Source organism: Triturus cristatus, chromosome 4_1 (genome assembly GCF_964204655.1).
Source record: "Triturus cristatus chromosome 4_1, aTriCri1.1, whole genome shotgun sequence".
Classification (NCBI taxonomy): Eukaryota; Metazoa; Chordata; class Amphibia; order Caudata; family Salamandridae; genus Triturus; species Triturus cristatus.
The window spans coordinates 1,016,818,083-1,016,842,670 of record NC_140585.1 but is presented as its reverse complement, the minus strand read 5'-3'; the positions used below and the strand labels follow the sequence as shown (position 1 = coordinate 1,016,842,670).

Here is a 24,588-nt window from a genome sequence, read left to right as displayed (position 1 = left end):
CCTGCACACACCCCTCACCCTACAAAAAAAACACTACTGATTGTACACTCACCCACCTCTTACCTTTCATTCATGTACACCGCACCTTGTACTCACACTGCTAATACACCTTTCATAGACACATTGCTCTCACTACACTCACACTCCTTTCACTGCACTCAGGCATCGCTCCCACTGCACTCAGAATTGGCTCACCATGCGTACACACACTGCTCACACCGCTCAGCCTGCACACTCATTCACCATTCAACCTGCAAATTCATACACCAATCTCCCTGCACACTCATACACTGCTCACTCTGCACTCACAACTCTCAATATGCACCTACACAAACTTCACCTTGCACATACACTACTTTCCCTGCAATTGCATTCCGCTCACCCTGAACCCACACTTACCCTGCCCTACACTCACTCACCACATATAACACGGCTAACAAACCTCGCCTCCTACTCACACACTACTTACGATACATTCACACACTGCTCTTCTTGCTCTTATCCATCACTCATCATGCTCTCACTGATGGCTTACCATGCTTTCACCGACTGTTCAACATGCTCTCACCCATGGCTCACCCTAAACACTCATTCCTGCACTCACACACCGCTAACCCTGCGCACTTAACCACCACTCACCCTACATGCCCACACACAATTTACCCTGCAGTGCTCATGTACCAATCACCCTGCACGCTCAAGCCCCGTTCACCCTGCACGCTTGTGCACCGTTAACTCTGCATGCTCATGCACCGTTCACCCTGCACGTTCACAAACAGTTCACCCTGCACGCACCATTCACCCTGCTTGCACCCACCCCACTCACCCTTGACCCTCAGCTACTGCTCATCCTTGACCCTCACACTCCGCTCACCCTTGATCCTCACACTCTGCGCACCCTTGACACCCACGTTCCGCTCACCCTACACACATAGCTCACCCTCCACACTCACATACAGCTCACCATACATACTCACACACAGCTCAATCTGGTGCCCCAAGACCATCTTCGACTGTCGGGCACTACACCTTTGCCGGTGCCACACTGTGCCTACCTGCACCCCATATTAGGCTCACCACCAGTGCCCGCAAGTCCCCAAAGAACTTTCAGAAGATTACCACCAGGATATTTGGAAAATATATCAATCCGGGTAGCATGCTCATTTTGGAACGAGCCACTCTATGAATAAGGGACAACGGTAGTGTACACAAGAAAGCCTGGACCTTCACAGTGCTGATAGGATCTGTCCTATATTACCCACGAGTAAGTCATCTATGCTGCAATATATTCGGACACCCACCCTTGACTCACACACAGCTCATCCTACACACTCTTACACTGTTCATATTGCACTGAGACCCCTCACACCTTGTACTGAGGCCCGCACACCTTGCACTGAGGCACCGCTCATCCTCCACTCACGCACTGCTCACCCTCTGTTAATAAATTTCTCACCGCGTAGACACATACTGCTCACCCTGACCTCGCACTCATGCACAAATCGATTAGAAGCAGCCAACTGATGACGGCTGGAAGAGGAGAAGCGAGCCACTGCTGCAGGGACTGAGTGTGTCCTGAGCACATGGGAATCCTCAAGGGACACTGTTGACGGCCAAGTATTTTACCCAGTACATGCTTAGACTTGGGGTGCTGTGTCGTGTCCCTGCAGCTTCCCGAGATTATTTTATCCGACAAGTAGGAATGTCCTAGGAGCCCACTTCAGTGGGCCACATTTTGTGCAGTGTGTTGTCGCTTTGAGGCTTAAATGGGATCAGGCAGGGTTTCCCACGTGGGCCTCAGAGTGCTCCAGAACCAGTCACCTGACCAGAAACTCAACAGCCGAAGCAAAAATAGTTGGAGCAACAGCAGGTATCGTTGATGGATGGGCGTACCCAACATCCACTGTTCGACATAATATCACCCATACGGATCCATACTGTTGTTCTGGTGCACAAACTACGAATTCCAAACTGAAGTTCATGCATTTCATTTATTACAGTTAAGTTATGATGTCATTTATTTGTGATAGGCAACTGGGTGTGCCACAAATGACCTTTTATAAAGAAATTACAGACAGTTTTTTTATACAGAGAATGCAGAATCCTTTATATTATAAAGAAATTAAAGACAGGGTTTTAATGAAGGCATTGCAGAATTCCATGTATTAAAAAAGAAAATATGTAGCTGCTCAACTCAAATAGCTTATTACAGTTGAGTTCTGACATCACAATGCCTTCTGCTGGAGACAGCAGTCAAGGGGAAAGGCAGGTCAGTCCATGGACCATAATTAAAGTAGCTGTTTAACAAACGAACTGTTGTCATTCTTTAGTTTGCTGGTTTTCTAGCTATACAGTGACAAGCAGAAATGAGATATTTATAGCAAAATGTTTTTTTTACACTCATTAGGTAATGATGGAAAAGTTAAAATCTTTCTACATGTCTACACATTACGAGCTACTGATTTTTCTTTTTTTTTTTTACCAGACTTCAATTAAACTGATTCTACTATATTTTTTCTAACAGACATCTCTAACCGTTTCAATAAACTTTATTTCGATTCATAAGTAGAATCATAAAAGTATACACAGATTTAAAAAGATTACATAAAATTATTTTAAAAAGAAAACATGTTATATATCCATATTAAATTTGCAATCCATTTAGGCTAAAGGGGTCACATATATAAACATATTGTAAAGTGCTTGTGCATTCCATTAAAATACAAATCCACAAAGTAATCTATTACAATAGGTTTCCAATAATAATACTGTTCAATATCGATTTCTAATATTGAGTGCCAATCTAATAAAACTAAGCACAGCACTACATATAGCTGGAGATGACAAGGACAGTAAATACTCATAACCCTCCTTATGGTAACGGGATCCAAGGGTTAACAAAACAGGCTTAATAAACCGGTTTCTTGGATCTTTGTACAAAGCACAAAAGAGGATGAGGTGCACTGTGCTTTGTGAGGCCTTATCATTACAAGGGCAAGGGGGTAGTCTCTCACACCACCCCCCTTGTTTTGGGAAAGCAAAAAGAAAGTGCAAAGAGCTGAGACAGAACCTTGTCAAATAAAAACGCCATTGGGTATGCATGATATTCGATAGGTAAAACTGCTGCTGCAGCTTACCCCTATTATATAGTGCATGCTCACTATTTCTTAACATGCCTAACCTGGTACAGTAAGCGTTTTTAATCATTAGCTTAGATTCCTTGCCAACCATTTCTGGATTTTCAAATATGTGTCCCATCCCAATCTTATAAAGGGTTTCCCTTACATACAACAGCCATGGGATCTCCATAGAATAATCAAGCTTAAGGCAGTCTTGAAAAATTTCCTTTGTGAGTTTCAATTCTTCAGACGCCAAACCTTGCTCCATAGCAACAGAGGAGAGACATGGATAATATCACTCACAAAATCAATACCCACCTCAGTATGGCAGAATCTATTTGAAGTACCAGATGGGACAGATAGAAGGCGCTTTATAAATTTATTTTCCATAACTTGGATCTTGTCACAATTTTGTGTCCCCCACACTCCTGCACCATATGTGGCAACAGGGAGGCATTTTGCTTTATATAGAGTTTTTAGTTCTACAATCGGCTTTTGACCCAATTTACTAGAAAAACGAAAAAGGGCCTCTATAGATTGTGTAGCCTTTTGGGCGCGGGCTGCTATTAAGAAGTCCCAACTCACGTTTTATTGAATAAATTCCCCAGATAATTAAAATTGTCCACTTTCGCAATAATTGAGTCATTCACCATAAACCTGCGAGATTTTACCCCTTTGGGGCCACAGGTCATGGCAAAAGACTTTGTGAAGTTGACCCTAAGATCTAATCCTTCCATGAAAGTATCAAAGGCATTCAAACAAATTTGCATACTATTGGCAGTGAGGGTCATTAGCACCGTGTCATCTGCATAAGATAACATCGGTATCCGTTTGCCATTTACCTGGGGGAAATCTCCACCGCTGTCCAAGAGAAAACTTTCTAGACCATGGGTGTACACCAGGAATAAAAAATGAGCCAGAATACATCCCTGGCGTACACCTTCAGTAGACGGGATAGATTTTGTCTTCTCACCACCTGATCCAAATCGAATCCTCACTGTTGTGGCAGCATGCAGCCTGCGAAGCAAGGTGACCAAGGGTTCTTCAAACCCCATGGTCTCCATCATTTGCCACAACTTTGCTCTACACACAGTGTCAAAAGCACTGTATAAGTCCATAAAGGCCAGGTGAATACAACTACGCCTGGCCCTCATGTACTTACCCATAATTAAAGCCAAATTAAGACATTGCTCTGTGGTTCCTTTGCCTCTCCTAAACCCATACTGGGAATCCACAATAATACCTGATGACTCAGCCCATGTTTCCAGGCGTACCAGTATCACTCTTCCCATCAACTTACAAGATGCATCTATTAATGATATCGGTCTGTAGCAGCACGGATCACCCTTATCACCCTTTTTAAAGATCGGTACCACTACCGCCTCTTGCCAGGAAGTTGGAATACGCCCTACCACAATTGCTCTAAATACATTTAATAAAAGTGGTGCCCACACCTCAACGTTATGTTTTACAAGATCTAAAGGGACTACGTCGGGCCCTGGGGCCTTTAGTATGGTGCCCTTCCTTAAAGCAGCCTCTACCTCTGAGAGAGTAAGTAACCACTTTTTTGATGAGTTTGATTTTGCACTAGAGATTCTAATTTTATTCTTCATGTTTGCAAACACGATCTCTATAATATGAAAGAGCTACACACCAAGGATTTAAGTGGTTTGTGGGAAAGATAAATGGTGTGACCATGTTTTATAAGGAATAAAGCACCCTTTACTGTACATGATAAGGATATTGCAAAGTGCCTCGCAGTTCCATAAGCTTATAAAGGAACTCGTCCTTCAGCCTCGTTCCTCTATACAGCCATGGACTCCGCTGGGGCTTGCAATATCCTTATAATGTACTACAGAGGGTATATTATCCCATATAGATATAGATCATGATATTTATGATTTTTTTTTTTACTGTACAGATTCTCTGTAAATTGCTGTGCCACCCATTGGTTCTTGTTCTTTTTATATAAAAAACGCTCATGCCTAGATAAATAGGCTGTGACACAGTCCATGAAAACTCCTTACATCTCCATGCTGGTTCTTGCACTTATCCATTTGAAAGGATCCCACAGAGCAAGGCACGATAATGCTTATTTTACCTCTCACTGATTTATATTTTTGAGCTTTCTGGGTGATAGCATTTTTGCTGTTTTTGTGATTATTTTTACTTTGTTTTCTTTTTGTAAATGCTGTTTTTCCTTTAGGAGCATGCTAAATTGGCCTGAGGGCGGTTTTTCCAAAGAAGTTCAAGATTTGAGGTTGCTTCAGTTGTATAAATGTAACAACTGTTTGTGCTCACAATGAGCTGGCTGTGTATGACTTCTTTCCATTTCTAAATCATTGTCTGCATTTTTTTCATTTTAAAGGAACTTATTGCACTGGGACTCTGCAATTCTTTTGGTTCGTTCTTCCAGACCTTTGCTGTGACGTGTTCGATGTCTCGTAGTCTTGTTCAAGAAAGTACTGGAGGGAAAACCCAGGTTTGTACGCTTTCCCACGCTCTTATTTTCTAAAGGTTTAGTAAAAACATTTAAATATAAAAATTGGCTATAATAAAAATATTATACATTTATTATAGAATATACATACATAAATAGCTTTGTAGGAGTTTTTCCCAGTGTGTTTTCTTTTGGAGAAAACGTGCTGTTCGTTTGTATTTTTCTCTGCTCCACTTGCTGCATTTTAGTATCATTTGAGGAGTCTGGGAAGAGAGTCTGAACGTGGCATCACACTATAAATTAAAAATTCTACTTCAGGACATTTTTATTTTCAGTGACGGTGGAAAGAGGGATGTTGTTACCTTAATATCATTGTAGCCTCAAATCCCAGAAACTGTGCTACATAGATTGCTCCTAATTCTATTACAGTAGCGAGTTATGGTCAGTATTTGACATTGGCGAATGCATCAGGTAGTGCGTGATTATGTTGGGATTGAATTTACGTTGGTGCTAAAAGATGGTTAATTAGGCATTTAATCTTCATCGCATTCCTGGAGTATGTGTGTGCGTGTTTTATAAGGTGAGTTACTTCTATTTTCAGATATTAAAGTTAGGCTCTACTGCAGGCAATTAAAATCGGATAGAAAAGGTTAGCTCTTCAAACGGCACTCAAACTTAAAAAGTCAATGTATTGTTGAAGAACTCACTTAATCAAGTTGAATGGTTGGGTCGTATTCTTGTGCAGCACCACTCTCTTTGACTATACCTTTTCCAGAGAGTGGGATGGACCCACCGGCAGATGCATCTATTGACCACTGGCTGCAATGGGACCAGAAGAAAAAACCTCGAAGGGAAAAAAAAACACAATTCAGCAATTCTACTCCATGTCCATGTTTGTAGTTTTAAGATTGGAAGCAAGCACCACTGTTCAACAGCGGTCACAGAGTTGCTGATTCCGTGGTGTCTACCAAAGGCGGCATATGTACCCTGTGACTAGGTAGCGCAGTATGCTAGACCGAGACTAAATAGACAGTTATCCACTTAGGCGATTTATCCACTGCAGCTGCTGTCCACGGAAGAAAAAACACAGGAACATTGGGATCCACTGACTAAAATAGGTTACACCACAGAAGAAAATTTGAAATGTGTGTTTGGTGAGGAAGAAGGCAGTGAAACTGCAGTCCGCAGCCTGGCAGCAGCAGCATTGGCCCAAACCAGTGCCAGCTCCCATCACAGGGTATCATCAGTGCCTCAGAGGAAGAAGAATGGGTCCCATGTTCTCCTCAAAGGTGCAGTTGAGTTATACAGTGTATTTGACTGAAATACACTTTTAAGATTTTTTTAATGGTAATTTGGGGCTTGATACTACTAGGCCTTCAAGACCACTGATACCAAGGAGACATTTCACACAGAAGGACTAAAAGCGATCCACAACAAGCATTCTGCAACTTTGGGTTGTTCCGCCCGAGATCTATGCACCTCAAAGAGGACTGTTATCCATCATAAGTAATACCCTAGGAAAGGGAGCTTTGGCCTCCATTGGAAGCGATGGAGGATGAAAGTTTTATTGGCTCCATATATCCCTCTCCACCATCAGCTTACTTAACGAAGGATATTACATTTCCATCATGAGTGCAAGGAATCACACAGATAAGTGATGGAGGTAGTAGACACTCGATCGAGACTCGATGCAGTGCAGGTGCAGATCTTTAGGCTGGAACTAATCTCACAGCTTCAGAAGGGTGATGAAGATGATGCTGCTTGTAGGAGGTCACACCGCATACTCATGGTAGTTTGTGATGAAAGAGACATGTGGGTCATGGAGTTATTCTGAGTTTGAAAACAGAAAAACTTGCTGCAGTAACAAACAAATAGTGCTATAATACTAAAGTTCTTTCTGTGTTTAAAAGTAAAAAAGTCTAACGTCATTCCAGACTTTAAAATGGAATATCAGCTCCACTGTAGCCAGTTTCATAGGTACCTTCAGCTCTGCCATGCTCTGACACCCCTCCATTACTGCCCTGGCTGATCTCCCCGAATTTAATCCGTTAGAGGGAAACTTCCTACGGGTGATTTAAGTAATCACAAAGATCTATCAAACACTTACCTCCAATCACCCTGACACATTCCGTGCACTCAGGGCTGCTTGGGTGGCAGATGTTGGGGTTCATTGGGTATGAGGATTGGACGAAGACACTGGAGATGCTTTGAATGGCTGCAATTGCGGCCCGGCTGAGACTGATCTAGCTTAAGTATCTCCACAGGGTATATTTTACGTGCCATAGACTCTGGTGTATGGGTGTGAGCGCCTCCCCGACCTGTCTTCAGTGTGGCACCATGGAAGGCACGTTTATTCATACAAAGTGGAGCTTTCTGGACTTGCAAAGATTCTGGTGTGGAGTGAGGGCCTGTCTGGACGGGGTTCTCACTTGGTCAATCCTAATGGACCCAAAACGTACCCTTCTTCATCTCACCTATGATTTGGGTGGTGTTAGGTATTGATTATCTCTTTAGTATTTGGGTATGACTTTAGCAAAGCGGGACGTAGCACAGGAGTGAAAGACTGCTAGTTCACCATCCATTGCAGTTTGGAAGAAAGGTATGAACCATTGTAGGTGTCTGCAAGTGGCAGTATATAAAGCAAGGGGTTGCCCTGAGAAGCACCCCGACGATATGGCAGGTATGGGCATTATTACATGGGGCATAGAATTGGAACCTGTTTGTCCCAGGTATCAATCGATTGAGGATGAAATACGGATATTTATGGGATGACAGCAGACTGGGTGGGGGATATTGATTGTCAAATGTGGGCTTTTGTGTTCTATTGCTGGATGTCATGTGGTGGGGGTATGTGCGTGCAGGCATTTGAATTTTCCTTTGTAATATCATATATGATTTTACTGGTGTGTTTTTTGGCCTAACAGGCCCTGTTTTCCATTTAAATTGCAAAATCAATAAAATGTGTTTTAAAAAAGCCTAATTTTATTGTTTATCCATATTACTTAGTTAGTGATATAGCCTAGACCTAGCTCAAAGGAGCTTTCTAAAGAGAACATTTTTATGGTAACTGGAGCCTCTCAAAATCGAGATGCTGTAAATGGTACAGGATTGTGATTAGGTCTGGTGGAGCTGGATGACAGAAACCAGAATTTGATGGAAAGGGGATGGAAGTAATTGGGCCAATACCAGGCAGTACTCTGTATAGTTGTTTTTATGTAGTTAGTTTGTACATTTTCAGATGAGGCACAGTGGAATAAAGTGAGTTGCACAGAATGACACCATTTTTGGTGACAAACGGAATTAGGAATTCTAGCCAAGTTTTTAATGTTAGAAATTATGCATCATAAGCACTAAACCACTTCGAGGCGACGGTGTATGTGGGTATTATATACCCATACCAAACTACCAATGCACGTTATCTCATGAGAAGTAGCGGTAACATTATACTGTGAATGTCATATGAGATTATTTGTAATTTTGTATGTACTGCCGCAGTGATATTAATTTTGTATGTCAGTGCAATATAGGACTATGATTGCTTGGTTTGTATTAAGAAATTGATGAAAATTTAAATAAAGATATTTAAATTAAAAAAAGAAAATAAGCACTAAACCACTTCTGGCCAGGAGTACCTAACTGAAAGTTGGCGGTAGGAACTCACCGTGAGGCTCACACACTCAGTTTGAACAGTTCCAATTCTCACAGGACTTTCCAAAAACTCTGTTTTGTGTCTTTTTTTCAGTGGCACGTTTTAGACTGGTCATGGAGGGTGCTGTCCATCTGCAAGGCATTCTTCCCATTGAGTTGACCTGGACTGAAAGATTCAGTCACATGAGTTGTTAAGGCCCTAATGCGCAGCGTTTCAAATCTTTACGAAAAACCTTCATGTGCTGCTCTTTTCACGAATGTCTGCAACAAGTCCAATTCAACACCATTTTGAGGCTGGTTCTTGGTTTGCCTGCTGCAAGAGAAAACCTCTCCTTTCAAGTGGCAGTGCCCAATCCTTGATCTTCGTTTTTGTTATCGTATAGAATTTTAAAGTGCGTTTTCAATCCCGCAATAATTTCTTGATATCTTAACCTATAGAGAATGCCCGATTGCTGCTATGAGATCAGGGTCTGGCTACTAAACAGAGTTTTGATGAGTTTACTGAAACTAAATCCTGTCTTTGTAGTGTGGCTTTCTTTAGGGAGGGAGATTGTTCCTTTTACAATCAGCTGATACTGAGAAAGCACTGACACCAGATCATTCCTTTTTGATGAAAGTCTTGAATGAGACAGAGTCCAAGGTGCGCTTATTACGGAACAAGAGGTTGGTGTGCATTTTGGCGTCAAGAATAGAGACCAGAACCATGGAAGGTGCATCTCTAAATAGATCACTTAGGACACATTTATCCACTGGAAGACACACAGCAATGGCTAAACTTGACATAGCAGGTGGAGCAGCATCCTTGCACCTCTCTGCACCTGTTAAATTCCAAGAATGGCGAGATTCAGAAGACATTGACAATGGCCATTGGCAATGAACATGAAGTAGCTAGTGCCATCCTGTCGAGGCTCTCAGGGAATGAAAGGTATTTATGGCTTCAGAATTATCTGGTTGATGTACATTCAACTGTCTATCTCCTACATACAAGAAATGAGATGACTAGCCAGGTGTTAGCATGAGTTATGCATGAGCCGCATAATTGTTGAAAACCTTACAATAAGATAGGATGCTGATCACCAATGATTTGGTGCCTATGTTGAAAAATAGCTGGGGCCGGGTCGATTCCTGTGAGGGCATTTGGAAAAAAATGACTAATGAGCACTGAACTAAAATCTTGAAAATAGTAAAGACTGAAATCGTGCCTGCACCTCTCTCTTGAATCGGGACTCCACTTGGCGCACACGAAAGACAGAGTGGTTGAGGATGTTGAAGTGCTCCATGAGATCTAAAAGAATGAGGCTCTGGCCCTGCCATAGTCATCCTCTTTCTTATTATAAGGCACAATGGCCACAAGTAAGCAGCTGCTGTGGCTGTGGGGGTTAAACGCTAGTCTGTGTGGGGTCCAGCTTACGGTGAGGTTCCACAGATGACCGAAGTCGAGGTGCATGGCTTTCACAAGGAATCTTTCTACATATGAAATACTATAAATTGGACAATGGATTGAAAGATCAGTAGTGGCCTGTTGAGGCTTTTGAAAAAAAAGCAGTGACTACTGTATGCTTCAGCTTATTGGCTACAGTGCTGCCAGTTCCAAAGATAATTAAATGCCAGAAAACAAGTAGGTGATTATCGCAGGAGCTGCCAGAAAGACTTTCGGTACTTTTGGAAGTCAGCGAGGGTTGAACTGATTACTGGCTGAAAGGTGTGTGTTGTGAATTATCTATTTCTTGGACTATTCTCCCTCTCCCCCACCCCCTTTATTTCCTACCTTGGTTGCTTCCTAGTAATAAGTGATGTCATTGTACCAGTGGCCCTTGAAGGTTCCAACTGTCATCATCAGTCTTTATTCGGTTTCTGAAAAATAAAAACATAAAAGAATACACATATAATACATACAAAAACAATCCTGATTACAATACAAGTTAAAACGATAACTATAACTGCCAGTGAGAATTTTAGTGTTACATCATGTAGCAAATAAAGACTTTCTCAAACAGACAGCACCAGATAAAAAAAGAGCTAAATTAAAACGGGTAAACACATCAGGTAATAACATTAAATAGAATAGTGCAGGGCGGAGTTGTGTAAAATGCTGATCAATAGACAGTGGAATGATGAGACATAGGGCCTGATTTTGACTTTGGATGCCGCACCGCCAAAGCCGTGAGCAAACCACTATCCAGATTAGGAGTTTCCTCCTGTCTGGCAGGCTGGTTTTTGGCTTTCCCTCGGCGGTGTCTCAGAAAATGGGCACCGCAATGGGAACGCCAAAAACAGTCCCTGTACGGCATGGACTGAAAAGTGCTTGCATCCCCAGGCCGAGATGGTGCATGAAGCCCTACAGAGCCCCCTTTGTTTGCACTCTGCCATGGTGTTCATGGAGTAGGACCCTCCATGACACCGCTGGTGGAGAGGAAACTCACAATATGCTTGGCGGGATCTCTGCGGTCCCATCAATTATATTATGGCCTCCTGACTGATGCAACACCGCCAGGGAACAGCAGTTCCTTGGCAGCTGAGGCAGTACAATGACGGTCCGACCGCCCTAATCCTATAGGGCAGTAGGAAGACTTCCGCCGCCGCGCCCCCACATGTCTGGCGGTCCAGGGACTGCCAGACTCGTAATCGGCCCCTTAGTTGTTTATAAACCGTGCAAAACACAATAAAGTGCAACGTGTCCTGGGCTGAGATATTATAACAGCTGCATGGAATGTGGGTGGAACCAACTGAACAACCTCATAAAGTGCTAACAAGTGACGTATTAAGTTAAATTTGAAACATATCAAAAGAAATCAGTGGTAATCAGACATGTTATAGGTGAGATACAGTTCTATTAGAAAAGTGGTCTGAGGTGGTAGGTAGGCTATTACAGAAGATGTATCCATGGCCAATAATGCTCTCTCATTTGCCCTCCAAGTTGCAAAAACTCTCTTGGTCCAAACGTAATCCTCCGTAAACTAAAGACTCTGGGTGATAAAAAGTTTTCTGGGTGGCCCAACTTAGTAAATCAGACCTTAATGTTGCTAATCCATGGAATACTGGTCAGTCCATCAAGAGCAGGCAGTCTTTTAGTAATAAGTGGTTAGAATGCCTAGCAGGGTGTACCCACGCCAAAATCCAGAGTAAGGGCCGTACCATCAGTATATCCTCTAGATAATCAATCTCTAGTTCTTCGCAGGATAATTACAGAGGAAGTTCTTAAAAACTTATTTTCAAGGACTTGCAGTGAAGACACATTGGTGTACCCCCAAGTGTCACTGCCATAAGCAGATTAGCCATACATTTAGCTATATAGATATCAATCATGGCCTTGATGGACTTATAGACCAGCCTGGAGGCAAAATCGAACACAGAAGTACTGCTTTGAGACGACATATGTCCTCTAGCTGTTATCAAGGGAGACCAAGATAAAGAGAAATCAAACAGGACTCGCAGATAAAGGAATACAGGGACTTGACTAAGGGGATTGTCTTTGAAAGAGTGTGATCTAGATTTGGTGAATCGTGGACCAATCACTATAACGTGGGACTTGGTAAAATTGGTACTTAAATCAAGCCTATCCATAAATTCCACAAATCGGTTAAGCAAAACGTCTAGACCCAAAGCGGATTGTGAAATAAGAACAGCATCATCTGCGTAGAGCAGTAAATGGGTCAGATGAGAACCATTGTTTGGCATGTCCCTGCCAACTTAAATCAGGAACTTTTCAAAGCTATAATATATAATGTAAACAAAAACGGGACCAGGATACAACTTTGGCAAACCTCCTGGTTAAACTTGAAGTGCTCCATGCATTAACCTCCATCATTAAATCTCATTGAAGCTGACAAATTAAAATGCAGGTCACTCAAAAAGAAAACTAACTGTGGATCAGCCCCCATCGCCAACATAATAGCCCAAGGTTTCTCCCTATTGACCCTGTTGAAGGCTGAGCTGAGATCTATAAATGCAAGATGTAAAGCCCCATTTTTAGCACTGGTATATTTTGCTATAATGAAATACAGATTGAGACCCTGGTCAGTACTACCTAGAGCCTGGCGGAAACCGTACTGGATGTCAGATAAGACATTCTGACCTGTGGTCCAGTCTCCTATTCTTTTCATTAGAATATGACCTACAATCTTTGCTGTAGAGCTAAGCAATAAAAAGGGCCTTTAGCAATTAGAGTCTAGACGGTTGCCTTTCTTGAAGACGTAGAAAATTGCAGATTGACCAATTGTCATTTTTCCTCTGACTGGAACTTGTGATGGTGACAATAAATTGATGTGATATATATTCCCCGTATTAAGACATTTTGCAACATTGGCGACGGTCCTTGCTGTGTGGGTACAGCGAAACCATCACCCCTGAGACAGTACCCAGTGAGAGCCAGACAAGAAACTCATTAATTAGGAAGATATTTATAGGAAATTGTCTCTTTGTTGACATGGTAATGTCAGTGTTAGTCTACGATCAAGGAAATACCTTCAGGATTGAGCTCCTCATAAAATTGCGGTGTGAAGTGCAGGAAGCAGCCTTCACCTGAGCAATCCTTACATAAGCTGCCTCTTCCCCAGTTTCATGATGCGGCGCAGCATCAGCGATAGCAAACCCAATATCCCTGCGACCTCCTGACTTCACGCTAAGATCTTTGGTCTCCGTGCACTCCACTGCTTGCAACGGCAGCAGCATGCGCCTAACGTTGGAACCTCACTACAGCTGTAACCGCTATCTTCGGCTACGCTCCAAAACTTTTCAGGCGTCATTCTGCAAGGAACAAGTCTTAATCATAATTGCAGCCAGCGCAGCCGCCACTTACCCCAAATATATATGGACAAATCCTCAAACAACATCAGCAGCATTCTTTGCAAGTACTAAGCTCCATATGCCTCTCTTCCCCTTTCTCCCATATTTACTCTCCCATACCCATATATGCAAATCCAATTTTTCATAGAAATAAGACTATTTTACCTATGGTGAACTATTCTGTTCTGCTCTCAATGTGATTCTGCTCTCACTGTGATATTTCAATTGTGGGCCAAGCCCAAATTTGAAATAATTGATGTCACACTTACCCTAACTCTAATTATATAATTTAATCATATACATTGGTTGTATCTACTGTTTTCAGCCTTCACCATTACTACATACCTACAACATGGCAGCAGCTAGTATGTCCAACCACCACCATTTCTAAATAAAGCGGGTGAACCTACCCTTCCCTGGAACCAGTGGACACAGCGTTAGGAGTCCTACTTAATTGCTATAGGGGTAGAAAAATTCACACCCTTATGAAAACAACAAATACTATTGCACAACCTGGGAATAGAAGGACGCAGAATATATGAAAATATAACTCAACCGGCAGGGGAAGAGTATTACTTTTAACAAACTTCAAGAACATTTTGGAAAATAAGTTATTTTGAGATTTGAGAGACTTAAATTCTTTACTAGAGTGCAAGGCAGAAAAAGTCACATCATATATGTCTGGACGGTGAACTCCGCTCCGCTTGCAGAGTTTGTGGAGTTTTCTGCACTCTGCGTTACGCAGAGCTCGCGGAGTTCCGAAAAACTCCGCTCCAAGTAGCAGAACAGAGTTTTTTTCCTCGCTCTCATTCGTCAACGTCAAGATGGCAAGTGCCAACGAGGAAAATCCACCTGCCGGTGAGATTTTTCCTCATTCGCGATCATCAACATCAAGTTGGCGAGCGTGGAAAATCATTCTCCTGGCGAGATTTCTCAACGCGGCGCTTAGATTTCTCATTGTGAGTGGTCGCGTATGCTCACGAAACTGTCCCCGCTGAGAAAGCTGCCGCTCGAGTAAAAATCTACTCGAGCGGCAGAAAGGAAGCAGCGCCCGCTTGCGCTGTGTATAGTGCCATTCGCGATGATTGCACAGTGCAGACAAGCACCTAGCACTGAAAATCACTGCGAACTGCATTTATCTACACACTCAGCTGCTTGCAGAGCTCCGCCCAGGCTTATTCATATATTGCTGCTCTCAAAGGCTTATCTAATACCTGTGAATTTAGCACTTTGACAGACTCAATAATCCGGAATCAGTTAGAAAGATGCACAAACATTCCCAGAGTACATGAGAAATTACTGGCAAAAAACCCTAACTTAAAACAATTCTTTGACATAGCGGTGAGGATCAAACAAATGGTAGAATGCATGAGAGAAATGAAGAATGATACAGCACTCTAAAACAGAAGTCACCGTAATTAAAAAAAACAAGGGATTCCTACTAGGAGAAAAATGGAATAACCTATGAAACCACACACTATGAATGAAAATGGTTTATGTTATTGTTGTGGAAATATATGACATCTGCCAAACAGTTTGCATTATCAAGCCCGCAGTTCCACATGCCGGAAATGCAGAAAAAAGGGACATTTTGCCAGAACATGTAGATATCTACACAATAAGAAGGTGCACGTAATAGAATCTGACATACAAGAGGAAAATACATGTATTTTCCAAGTGAAGGAATAAGGAACAGAGGTGAAATTTCCGTCCTAAAGGTTGCTTTAGATACAGGACCTCTTACTGTCTTTGCTGAGTCTTGTTCTCCATATACATTATTAGACAAAAATGACTTTTGAGAGAATGTTTCCCATAGTTATGAATTGTTAGAAAAACCAGACATCAAACCTGGGGGCTTCAATGGGGATTTGATTCCACTTAAGAGAATGATGAGAATGCATATTTGTTTCGAAGATATTTGTTTCAAAGATAGGAGTACTATAAGAAAGGTATATATTATGCATAAAGGGTCACATCTGCGTAGGTGGAGAATCGAATAGACCTAGAAATGAAGCTAATCCCAAACAGTTCTGAACTGGTCTTACTTGTGAACCCTACCAAGTGTGGAGAGGATGTTTGCAAGGAATTCTCTGATTTATTTTATGATGAACTAAAGTTGTTAAAGAATTATTAGCACCACATTCACCTCAAGCCCACAGCCAAAACTGTAGAACATAAGGCCAGACCTATACCCTGAGTGGGACGGGTATGCTCAGACGTGAGTCCCGTGCTCTCCATGCCACTGGAATCAAGCTATCCTGGCTGAAGAGGGGTGAAACCCCGAAACTGGTCCTAGGATGCTTGGTTCCAGTCCAGGGAGGACCTGGCTTGGCAGTTCGGGCTGGACTGTTCCATTGAGGCACAGGGTTTAGACTGATTTGCATATGGCTGGGTTCAAACTGGAATGGCATGGTGAGCAAAAAAACGATGGATTTAGGCCCAGATCTCTGTACTGGGGTGAATGTATGACATTGTTCTGCTTTCTGTCCATCAACTGTTGTTTTTCGGATTTGAACCTGTGACAATGAGGCCGAACACGGGCCCCTACAGTGGACGCATTAGTCCACTAAGCCACCAGGCCTTGAGTGAAAACATGATATGGCACGCTCCTGTGTGTCATGCCAAAGTCACTGCATCTGATTATGCAAGTCACCTCTAAAGCAGGCCTTTGAGCCCTAAGGCAAGGCGCATTATTTTTTATGTGAGGACATATCTGCATGAGCAGATAGGCCTCTTGTGATGTCTAGTTCTATTACTGAATATTGCAAGCGAGCAGGGAAGCCATCTTAAGGTATGTACTGGGCACTAGTCAAAACGAGTTCCCCAGCTATATAATGGTTTCACTTAAACATATGGTGTTTGGTTATAAAACACCTCGTATTCATAAACCCACACTGATTCTAGTGATGGATTTATTTATACATGTACCTAGAGGGTACCTTAGAGGTACCTCCTGAAACATACCAACCCTCTTATGTGCTGGCTGGCTGACTGGTCCAGTCCAGCCTGCCAACACATGCTAGTTTCTGACCCCCTAGGAGGAAGTTCCAATTGCAAAAGCTATATAAGATACTTAGCTGGGAGGTGAACAACGTATCAGTGGCTGATGTGTTATTGAGCAGATCATTCAATGCAACTTTGGGCCAGCTGAAATGTGCTAACGGCAAGGTTAGAAACTGGCCTATAACACAATACTTGCATTGACAATTCTTATTAAATCTGTGGGAATATACAATTGTTTTATTTAGGCACTTTAATGTCAGATTTGGCTGGGTATGATATGAAAAGATACCACAGAATGATCTACACAGATTAGAGGGCAAAAGACTTTGACTGGAAGATCTTGGTCATTAGAAAAGAGCAAGTTAAGAGAGTGTCTATTTTTAAATGAGATCATGCAGAAACCCTGTACAAAACTCATGTCAAAGAAATGTAAACTCTTACAATTTGTAATAATCTCTCAGAAAGAGGTAACATACTCTGAGAGAGAACCAAAAGTATTAATTGAAAAGTATGGAAATAAAATGGGGCAGTGGATTCAGACTATGACCAAAGCTTGGCATAGAAGAGTCCTAGTAGTTGGACTCAACTTAAAACCCATAAGCTTCGTGCTTCAGCATGACATTTCCTCCACCTGCTTTCTCATGATTGTCTACAATTGTGTGTTCTCTTGCAAACAACATAAGAACAAGATGTTACCAACAGCACCAACCCCAGCAAGAGAAAGTCATTTAGATAATGAGGCCCAAAAATGGAAAGTCATGTGGACAATGAAGGCTTCAATCCCATAAGCAGAGATATTATCCAAAAGGTTCTATATTTGTGAAATTCTACGAATGGTGACCATATACACTCTACAAATTAAATACAACAGTATAAAGTGATGACATTACTAAAATCATGGCAATTCAAAATGGCAGTAAATAAAAATGGTGCTGGCTCAAAATTGTGGGTATTAAATTTAGCTTCTTCATAGAGAAATGAGAAAACACATGCTTGGTGACAAAGCAGAATCGAGGTCAGAACTAAAGAGAAGGAGTCTAAGATATGCCAAAAAAAACAATTTCAGCGTCATGTGGCAGGTTTTTCCCTCCTTTCGCATGGAGCCCCAAATCACTGTATCCTCTACACCTTTCAAAGTGGTTCCTAAAGTCATGTATCTCCTTCTTTACAATCCAAAAACATAAGAAATGCCCAGTAATTAGACTTCATGTACCCTCAGTCGTTCCACAAATTTAAAAAAATGGCTGAGGCACGTGATTAAAAGGATGCTGTGTCCCATTCATTCAGGATGGTGCGTCCAACTAGGGACCTCTCGTTTTTTGACTTGATAACATCTTAGTGATGGTGGGTGGTTTGGGGATGGATGATAGGAGGAGGGACTGGTGTGGTCAGGGTCAGGCAGCATAGTTGATAGCAGCATATCCAACCAAGAAGAACATATATCAGGACACAATGGTTGCATTTTAAATTAGTTTTAGTGTAACATGATGGATGTTGATGATAGAAAATTGGGCAGTGCGTGCTGGGGGCAATGCAAAATTTGGGGTCCGACCAAAAAGGAAGCAATTCAAAAAAGGCAAAAAATAATGTGACTTTATGTTCAACTTTCCATGCCCTGCCCTTTGAGTCCCGACACAGTTCTGCATATCTTGTAAATCTCTTTCAAGAGCACAACATGCTTCCTTTTATGGCCCATGCGCAAGCATGAATTCTCAGGTGCTTTACAAATAAAACAAGGTGCTGTGGCAGAGGAGGAATACTGTTGTGTGCTCAGTACTCAGGATGGTGAGGTCATGCCTAATAGTGCGGTTACTGCTATGTTGTTGACCAGAGACCAACTGACAATTCATGATGAATTGGGGACTTTAAACCATGCGCAGATTGGTGGATCTACAAGGGGTATGGTTTTAGAAGGAAAGCCTGGTGACTGGTATGGTATCTGGTGGGGTGATGGAAAAAAGTAGCCTTGGAATCCAAATAGTGGGTACATCTTAAGCAATCTAGAGACACTTAATTTCCAAATGTATGACACACATTTCTTCTGCCATCTTTGTATGGACACCTACATTGATATTTTAATGTGATTTGTCTTTCAGATTGCAGGCCTCTTGGCATCAATTTTGGTATTGCTGGTTATTTTAGTGATTGGCTATCTGTTTGAACCATTACCCCAGGTATGTAAAATGTGCTAAAATGTGAAAAGTATCCCACTGGTATTACGCATTATTTAAATGTACCCTCAGTATTCAAAATAAATGTACCACAAATATGCATTTTCAGTGTTTGACATTTCTTTTTAATTTTCATGCAGTAATGTTTAAACATCACTGAAGGGGATTTGTTGCACTGATATAAAAGTAAGACCTGAGCATAGATTTACCTCAACCGATTTCTCCTACCGCTACTTACAATATAAGGGGGCCTCCCTCCCATCCAGGCACTATGTGACCCAGCTTGAACAATTTAAACTTTGAAACTACCGTCCCTCGGCAGTATTGACCCTCTCTTTAAATGGACAGTAAGTGACCAAAGGCAATTCCAGTTTTTCCTTGTCTGCTTCTCCAGAAAGTCATGACTTGGACCTTATGGTCAGGCTCTGAACATTCAGCGTATGGAACTTAACGCAAGTTATCTGGTGTTTCTGGGCAACCTGGTGTATTTTCCAAACCATCATAGTTTTACCCGGATGTACAGCACTGCCAGGTACCCCTCATCAGGCGTTAGACTAACGTATTTTAATGTGGTGGTGTGCATCACTGCATTATCAAGCTTTTTTAGCGCGTTGACTACCTGCATGTGCTGAGCCTGGGGAAACTAAGCAGGTATTGACTAAGTAGGTATTGACTGTTAATCGGGCACTGGCGATCATACTGCTGCACTTTAACATGATAGGCATAAGCTTTCCATGACTAAGTCAGTCACATCAAAATGCGCTGTTGCCATCAAAGTTGTAAGGAGTCCTCCTCCTGAAACCCAGAAGCTATAGTGATCAGATGGAAGTGTATAAACGTGCTAATATTCTGTTTTGAAAGTCTGCATAGGTTTGCTCATTAAAACATCGAGCATGTCACTGGAAAGGACGGAGTTGACGGGAAGAAAGTTAAGTAAAATAGGAGGATTGTCCTGTGAACCGGATGTGAGTTGGGTGCTTTGAGGGAGGCGTTCTGGGGCACGGCAGAGTGTTGTGCAAGCCTGGAGCATCTGAGGGTCTGAGTGGGCGATTGCCGCCCAGTACCATGGCAATCAGTATCAGCACCCAATGAGGCCCAGTGAGAAGTTATTACTGTGAACCCCGAAACTTAGGGTGCAAGAAATATAGTTTGATCAACTCCCCACCCTGAGGAAGTCCCCGTTGGTCATGCCAGAGAATTCTCCCTCCCGCCCTCTACGCTGAGTGATCCTTTTTGAGACTCCTTCTGTCCACTATATTATATCTATGTCAATAGGTCTAACACAACGAATGTCAGAGAGCCTTAATTGTTGGTTTATGAAGTGTGTCCATTTGTGATTTGCCATATCCACCTAACTAAACATGCTGTTAGGATGTTATTCGTCAAAGTCTACGTCACACAGCTGCTCGTGCTTCTTACAATGAAGTATGTTGCTTGTTTTAAAGGTTTCGGGGTTTTTACAAATCATTTAGTCATTCTTTGCTGGACCTACATACACCCTGCACATTATAGCCCACAGCGTTTGTTTATAAGCACAGCAAACTTCATTCAATGGAAAACACTCCCTTACACAAGCCTGTCCTCCCCAACAGGCAGTTGGCTCCTGTCGCCACATCACAGCACATCCCGCCTGAGAAGCTGTCTGCAGCCAGTGATTGACTCTGCAGACAGTTCAGTGACAGTGGCAGTAGGAAGCAGCAGGCTTCATTTTCTGAGCACTGTCAGACTTGGTAAGTCAAAAATAAGGCTGGTGGTTAATGTCGCCCTGCCCCCCACCCACCCCTGCCTGGGAGAGGTCAGACTTTGTTTCTAACCTCCTGAGAGCAAAGGCCCTCACCCTGGGAGATCAGAAATCTATCTCGGGTGGCAGGCTGGTAGAGATCGGTCAGCCAACTCACCAGAGGCTGGCAGGTTTTCAGGGGGCATCTGTAAGGTGTCCTCTGGCTGCATGTATTAATGAATTCAACACTGGAAAAGTGTGGGTTTATTAATACGAGATGTTTGATAACAAACATCCCTTTTTTCAGTAAAGCCATCATGTCGTTGGAAAACTCCTTTTCCCTAATGTCCAGCACATGTTCAAAATAGCTTCCCTGTTCACTTTCACTGGCAGGAATGAGAAATATCTGCTCATGCAAACATGTCCTCACATGTAATATAAAGCACCCTGCCGTAGGGCTATAAGTCCTACTGTAATGGTGACTTACAAATATTAAATGCAATGTTGGGGACATGGCACACAGGATGTGTGCCATGTCGTGTTTACACTTTTGCCTGCACCAAAACACGAAGCCTGCGATGGTAGCCATGCATTAATGTGGTGAGTGGTCCCTTAGGGTGGCATAATTCGTGCTGCAGCCCTTGGGGACCCTCTTTAGTACCTCAGACCCTAGAAACCAGGTGCACCGTTTATGGAGACTTACAGAGAGTGCTAAAAGTACTGCCAATTGGGGACACAAATATGCAGTTTTGGGGAAAGAGATGTGGGTCTGGGGACCTGGTTAGCAGGAACTCCGTGCACTAACAGTAGAAATCACATCATGCACCAGGCAGAAAGTGGAGGTGACCATGTCAAAAAGGGGCACTTTTCCTACAATTACACACGTGCACGCCTACTCACACTTCCTGAAATGACCCTCTTTTTTAGGGTCCAATTTGGTCCAGTTCACTTGTGCTCAATTTTCTCAATCAAACAAGGGGCAGACACTGGTTAATACAAAAGCTGTTGTAGGGTTGCATACAAGCAGAGAGTTAGTGCACTTTCTCTGTTAGGCTTAGGGATTTTATGCTGAACCGTATTTTGTTGGCCATAGAACTCTGCATAATTCATGCCCACTAACTAGCAATTACGGGCTTGTGCTCCCTCTTTTAGCATGTTGAAATTGGTGCACACCTGATTGGCATATTTAACTTGCCTATAAGTCCCTTGTATGTGTACTTGGTCTGTAAGTTAAATGTCACTAGTGGGCTGCAGCACCCATTATTCCACCCACTGCAGTGACCCAGCAAACCTGTCTCCAGGCCTACCATTGTAGTCTGGCTGTGTAGTTTTACACTGCTAATTTGACCTGTCAAAGTAAACCATTTTTGCCAGGATGAACCTTTCTTTTAATTATTAATACTTCACCCCTAAATAGGGATTATTGCCTATAAGGTAGGGTGCATGGTATTTAAAAGATTTCATGTACATGTTTACTGTTCTACATGTCCTTACTATGAAAAAGGCCCCAAAATCTAGTTTCACTGTAGTATGCCTGGCTGCTCTGTAGGAAAACACTGGGTTACATTATTACAACTAGTAATGCTAATTTCTATTTGGAAGTAGCTAGAAAAATAATTCAAGGACTCTTATGAATATTCAAAATCCAATATATTGGTAAAATCATATTTTGTATACCTATTAAGGAGAGGGTACTTTTAGAAAGTTACCATTTCTCTGCCTGAAATCCCAGGAAGCTAATCTGCATTTTGCTCTTCAACATCTGGCAGCCAGTAATTAGCATTTGCATAGGTGTGAATGAAATGTGAACTTGTGCCCACAACAGGGACAAAAGGCATTTGGTGTAGGACGGTATTGTTGTGCCCTTGACAGGATGACCTGTGGACTGTGCCCAGGAACTTGATTAACTTCAAAGACACCTACCTTGTTCCAGGCAGATGCAGCTAACATTCAGGCCTGCACCCTTCTTTTGTCCCCTCAGCCAGACTGGCCACAACCACAGTGGGCCTCTTGACATCACAGTGTCCAATTCTGCTGGAGTGTCAAAACCTGCTTGAAAGGTGTAGTAGGGTTTTGTATATCACATTGGGCGCAATTAATTGGGCGAGAGCAGGATGCTGAAACAATTCTTCTGTATCCACTGTCTGGTTGCTAAAAACTCAGCTTTTGTTCTACCAGACGTCAGTTTCTGAGATTGTTGTGAATACAGGACCTGCACCAAACTGGATTGTATTTTTAGATTTGGGAGGACAGTAGGATTACCATAATACACTTCCCACACCCATCCTGAGCCCTCAGAGGCCACGTTTAGTGTGACTGAAGACTTATCACCATCTTGAAAATACCCAAAGTGAGTAGGGTTAGCCCTGGGAACCTTTACCCCATTGGTTAGGGTGTCTCTAGGGGTCATTCCCACCCACTAGCTCGTGCCAGGCATTGATGTGGCTTCTCTTGGTACCCACTTCTGAACACTCCTGGACCTATGGAAGATCAGAAGAGGACTGAACCTTCTGTCTGAGATCTGAGAAGAGCCTAGAAAACTACACCTGCTCTCCTTCTTGTACCCAGGACAACAACATGGACTTCAGAGCTCCTAAAGCTGACAACATGTGAAAGTTACAGGACATAACAAGCTTGTCCTGCAACTCCCCAGCTGACCCATGGCAACTGGATCTGGACTGAATCCTCCTGTGGGCATCTACCTATCACCCTATGAGTCTTTTAAGAGCCTCCCCTGAGGTCCTGGAGGGGTTAAGAAGTGTACTCCTGTGGTGGATTGGGACGTAAAGGACTAAAACCAGAAGGCAAAATCTTTGACCAGGACAAACCTTCTTAGTGTATCCGGCCAACCCTCCATTGCGGTCAGCGTCAATTTGAGCCTAGGCCCTGTTCCACTGTAAACAGTGACTATCATTGGCACATTGTGCTTCTTGATGCTATTTCTACTGAAAACTTTAAGAACTCAGATCTCCGGTTCTCCTTATTGGAATTGTGTCATTTTGGTATCATTTTATTATATTTTACTTGAGTTTCAAATTCATTTTAGGATTTTTATTGTTTTGCATTTTGACTTTATAACTGTTTTAGTACTGCATAAATACTTTACACGTTACTTCTAAGTTAATCCTGTCTGCTCTGTTCCATGGCTAGCCAGGGGTTGAGCTCAGGGTAATTTAGTGACTTTAGTGGTTCACCCTAAAAAGGATTATGGTTGTTACCTGATATGGGTACCCACTTTTATCAATTAATCCAATTTATTACACAATGGAAGATGGTACTTAATACAGGTTCCCCTAATAGAGAAGTAATTCCAGAAAATTACCATCCGCTCATTATACCCTCTGCAAACACATGATTATTATCCCCATTCCCACAGAGCCCATGTACCTTCCTCTTTCCTATAGTGTGACTGATTACCTTTCTCTTCCATTTCCCAGTCCCGATAGCACAACACAAAAAACTTTTTTACCGAAAAGAAACAAAACTATTGTCATGTTGTTACATGTGTTTATTTAAAGATAACATTCAGTTCCAGAAATAACTGGTCTTAAATTGTGAAAGCAAATTGGATATTCTTTAAGTAGCATCTCACTTCAAGAACAATGTTTTATTTAACTTGTGCCCAATGTAACAAAAATATAGTTGTTTCAAAATGTAAACAGATGAATTAAGAGTTCTGGTACCTGTTCCAGACTGCAGGAG

The 24,588-nt window shown here is 42.3% G+C and overlaps 1 protein-coding gene across 1 annotated transcript in view; it reads left to right on the top strand.

Moving 5' to 3' along the window:
* SLC26A5 (solute carrier family 26 member 5) overlaps positions 1-24,588 on the top strand; it is a 321,585-nt gene that overhangs the window by 211,754 nt on the left and 85,243 nt on the right. The window contains exons 10-11 of the mRNA XM_085653953.1: positions 5,488-5,601; positions 19,092-19,169. Of these exons, the coding sequence (XP_085510079.1) occupies positions 5,488-5,601; positions 19,092-19,169 (192 nt within the window). The remainder of the gene's footprint in view (positions 1-5,487; positions 5,602-19,091; positions 19,170-24,588) is intronic.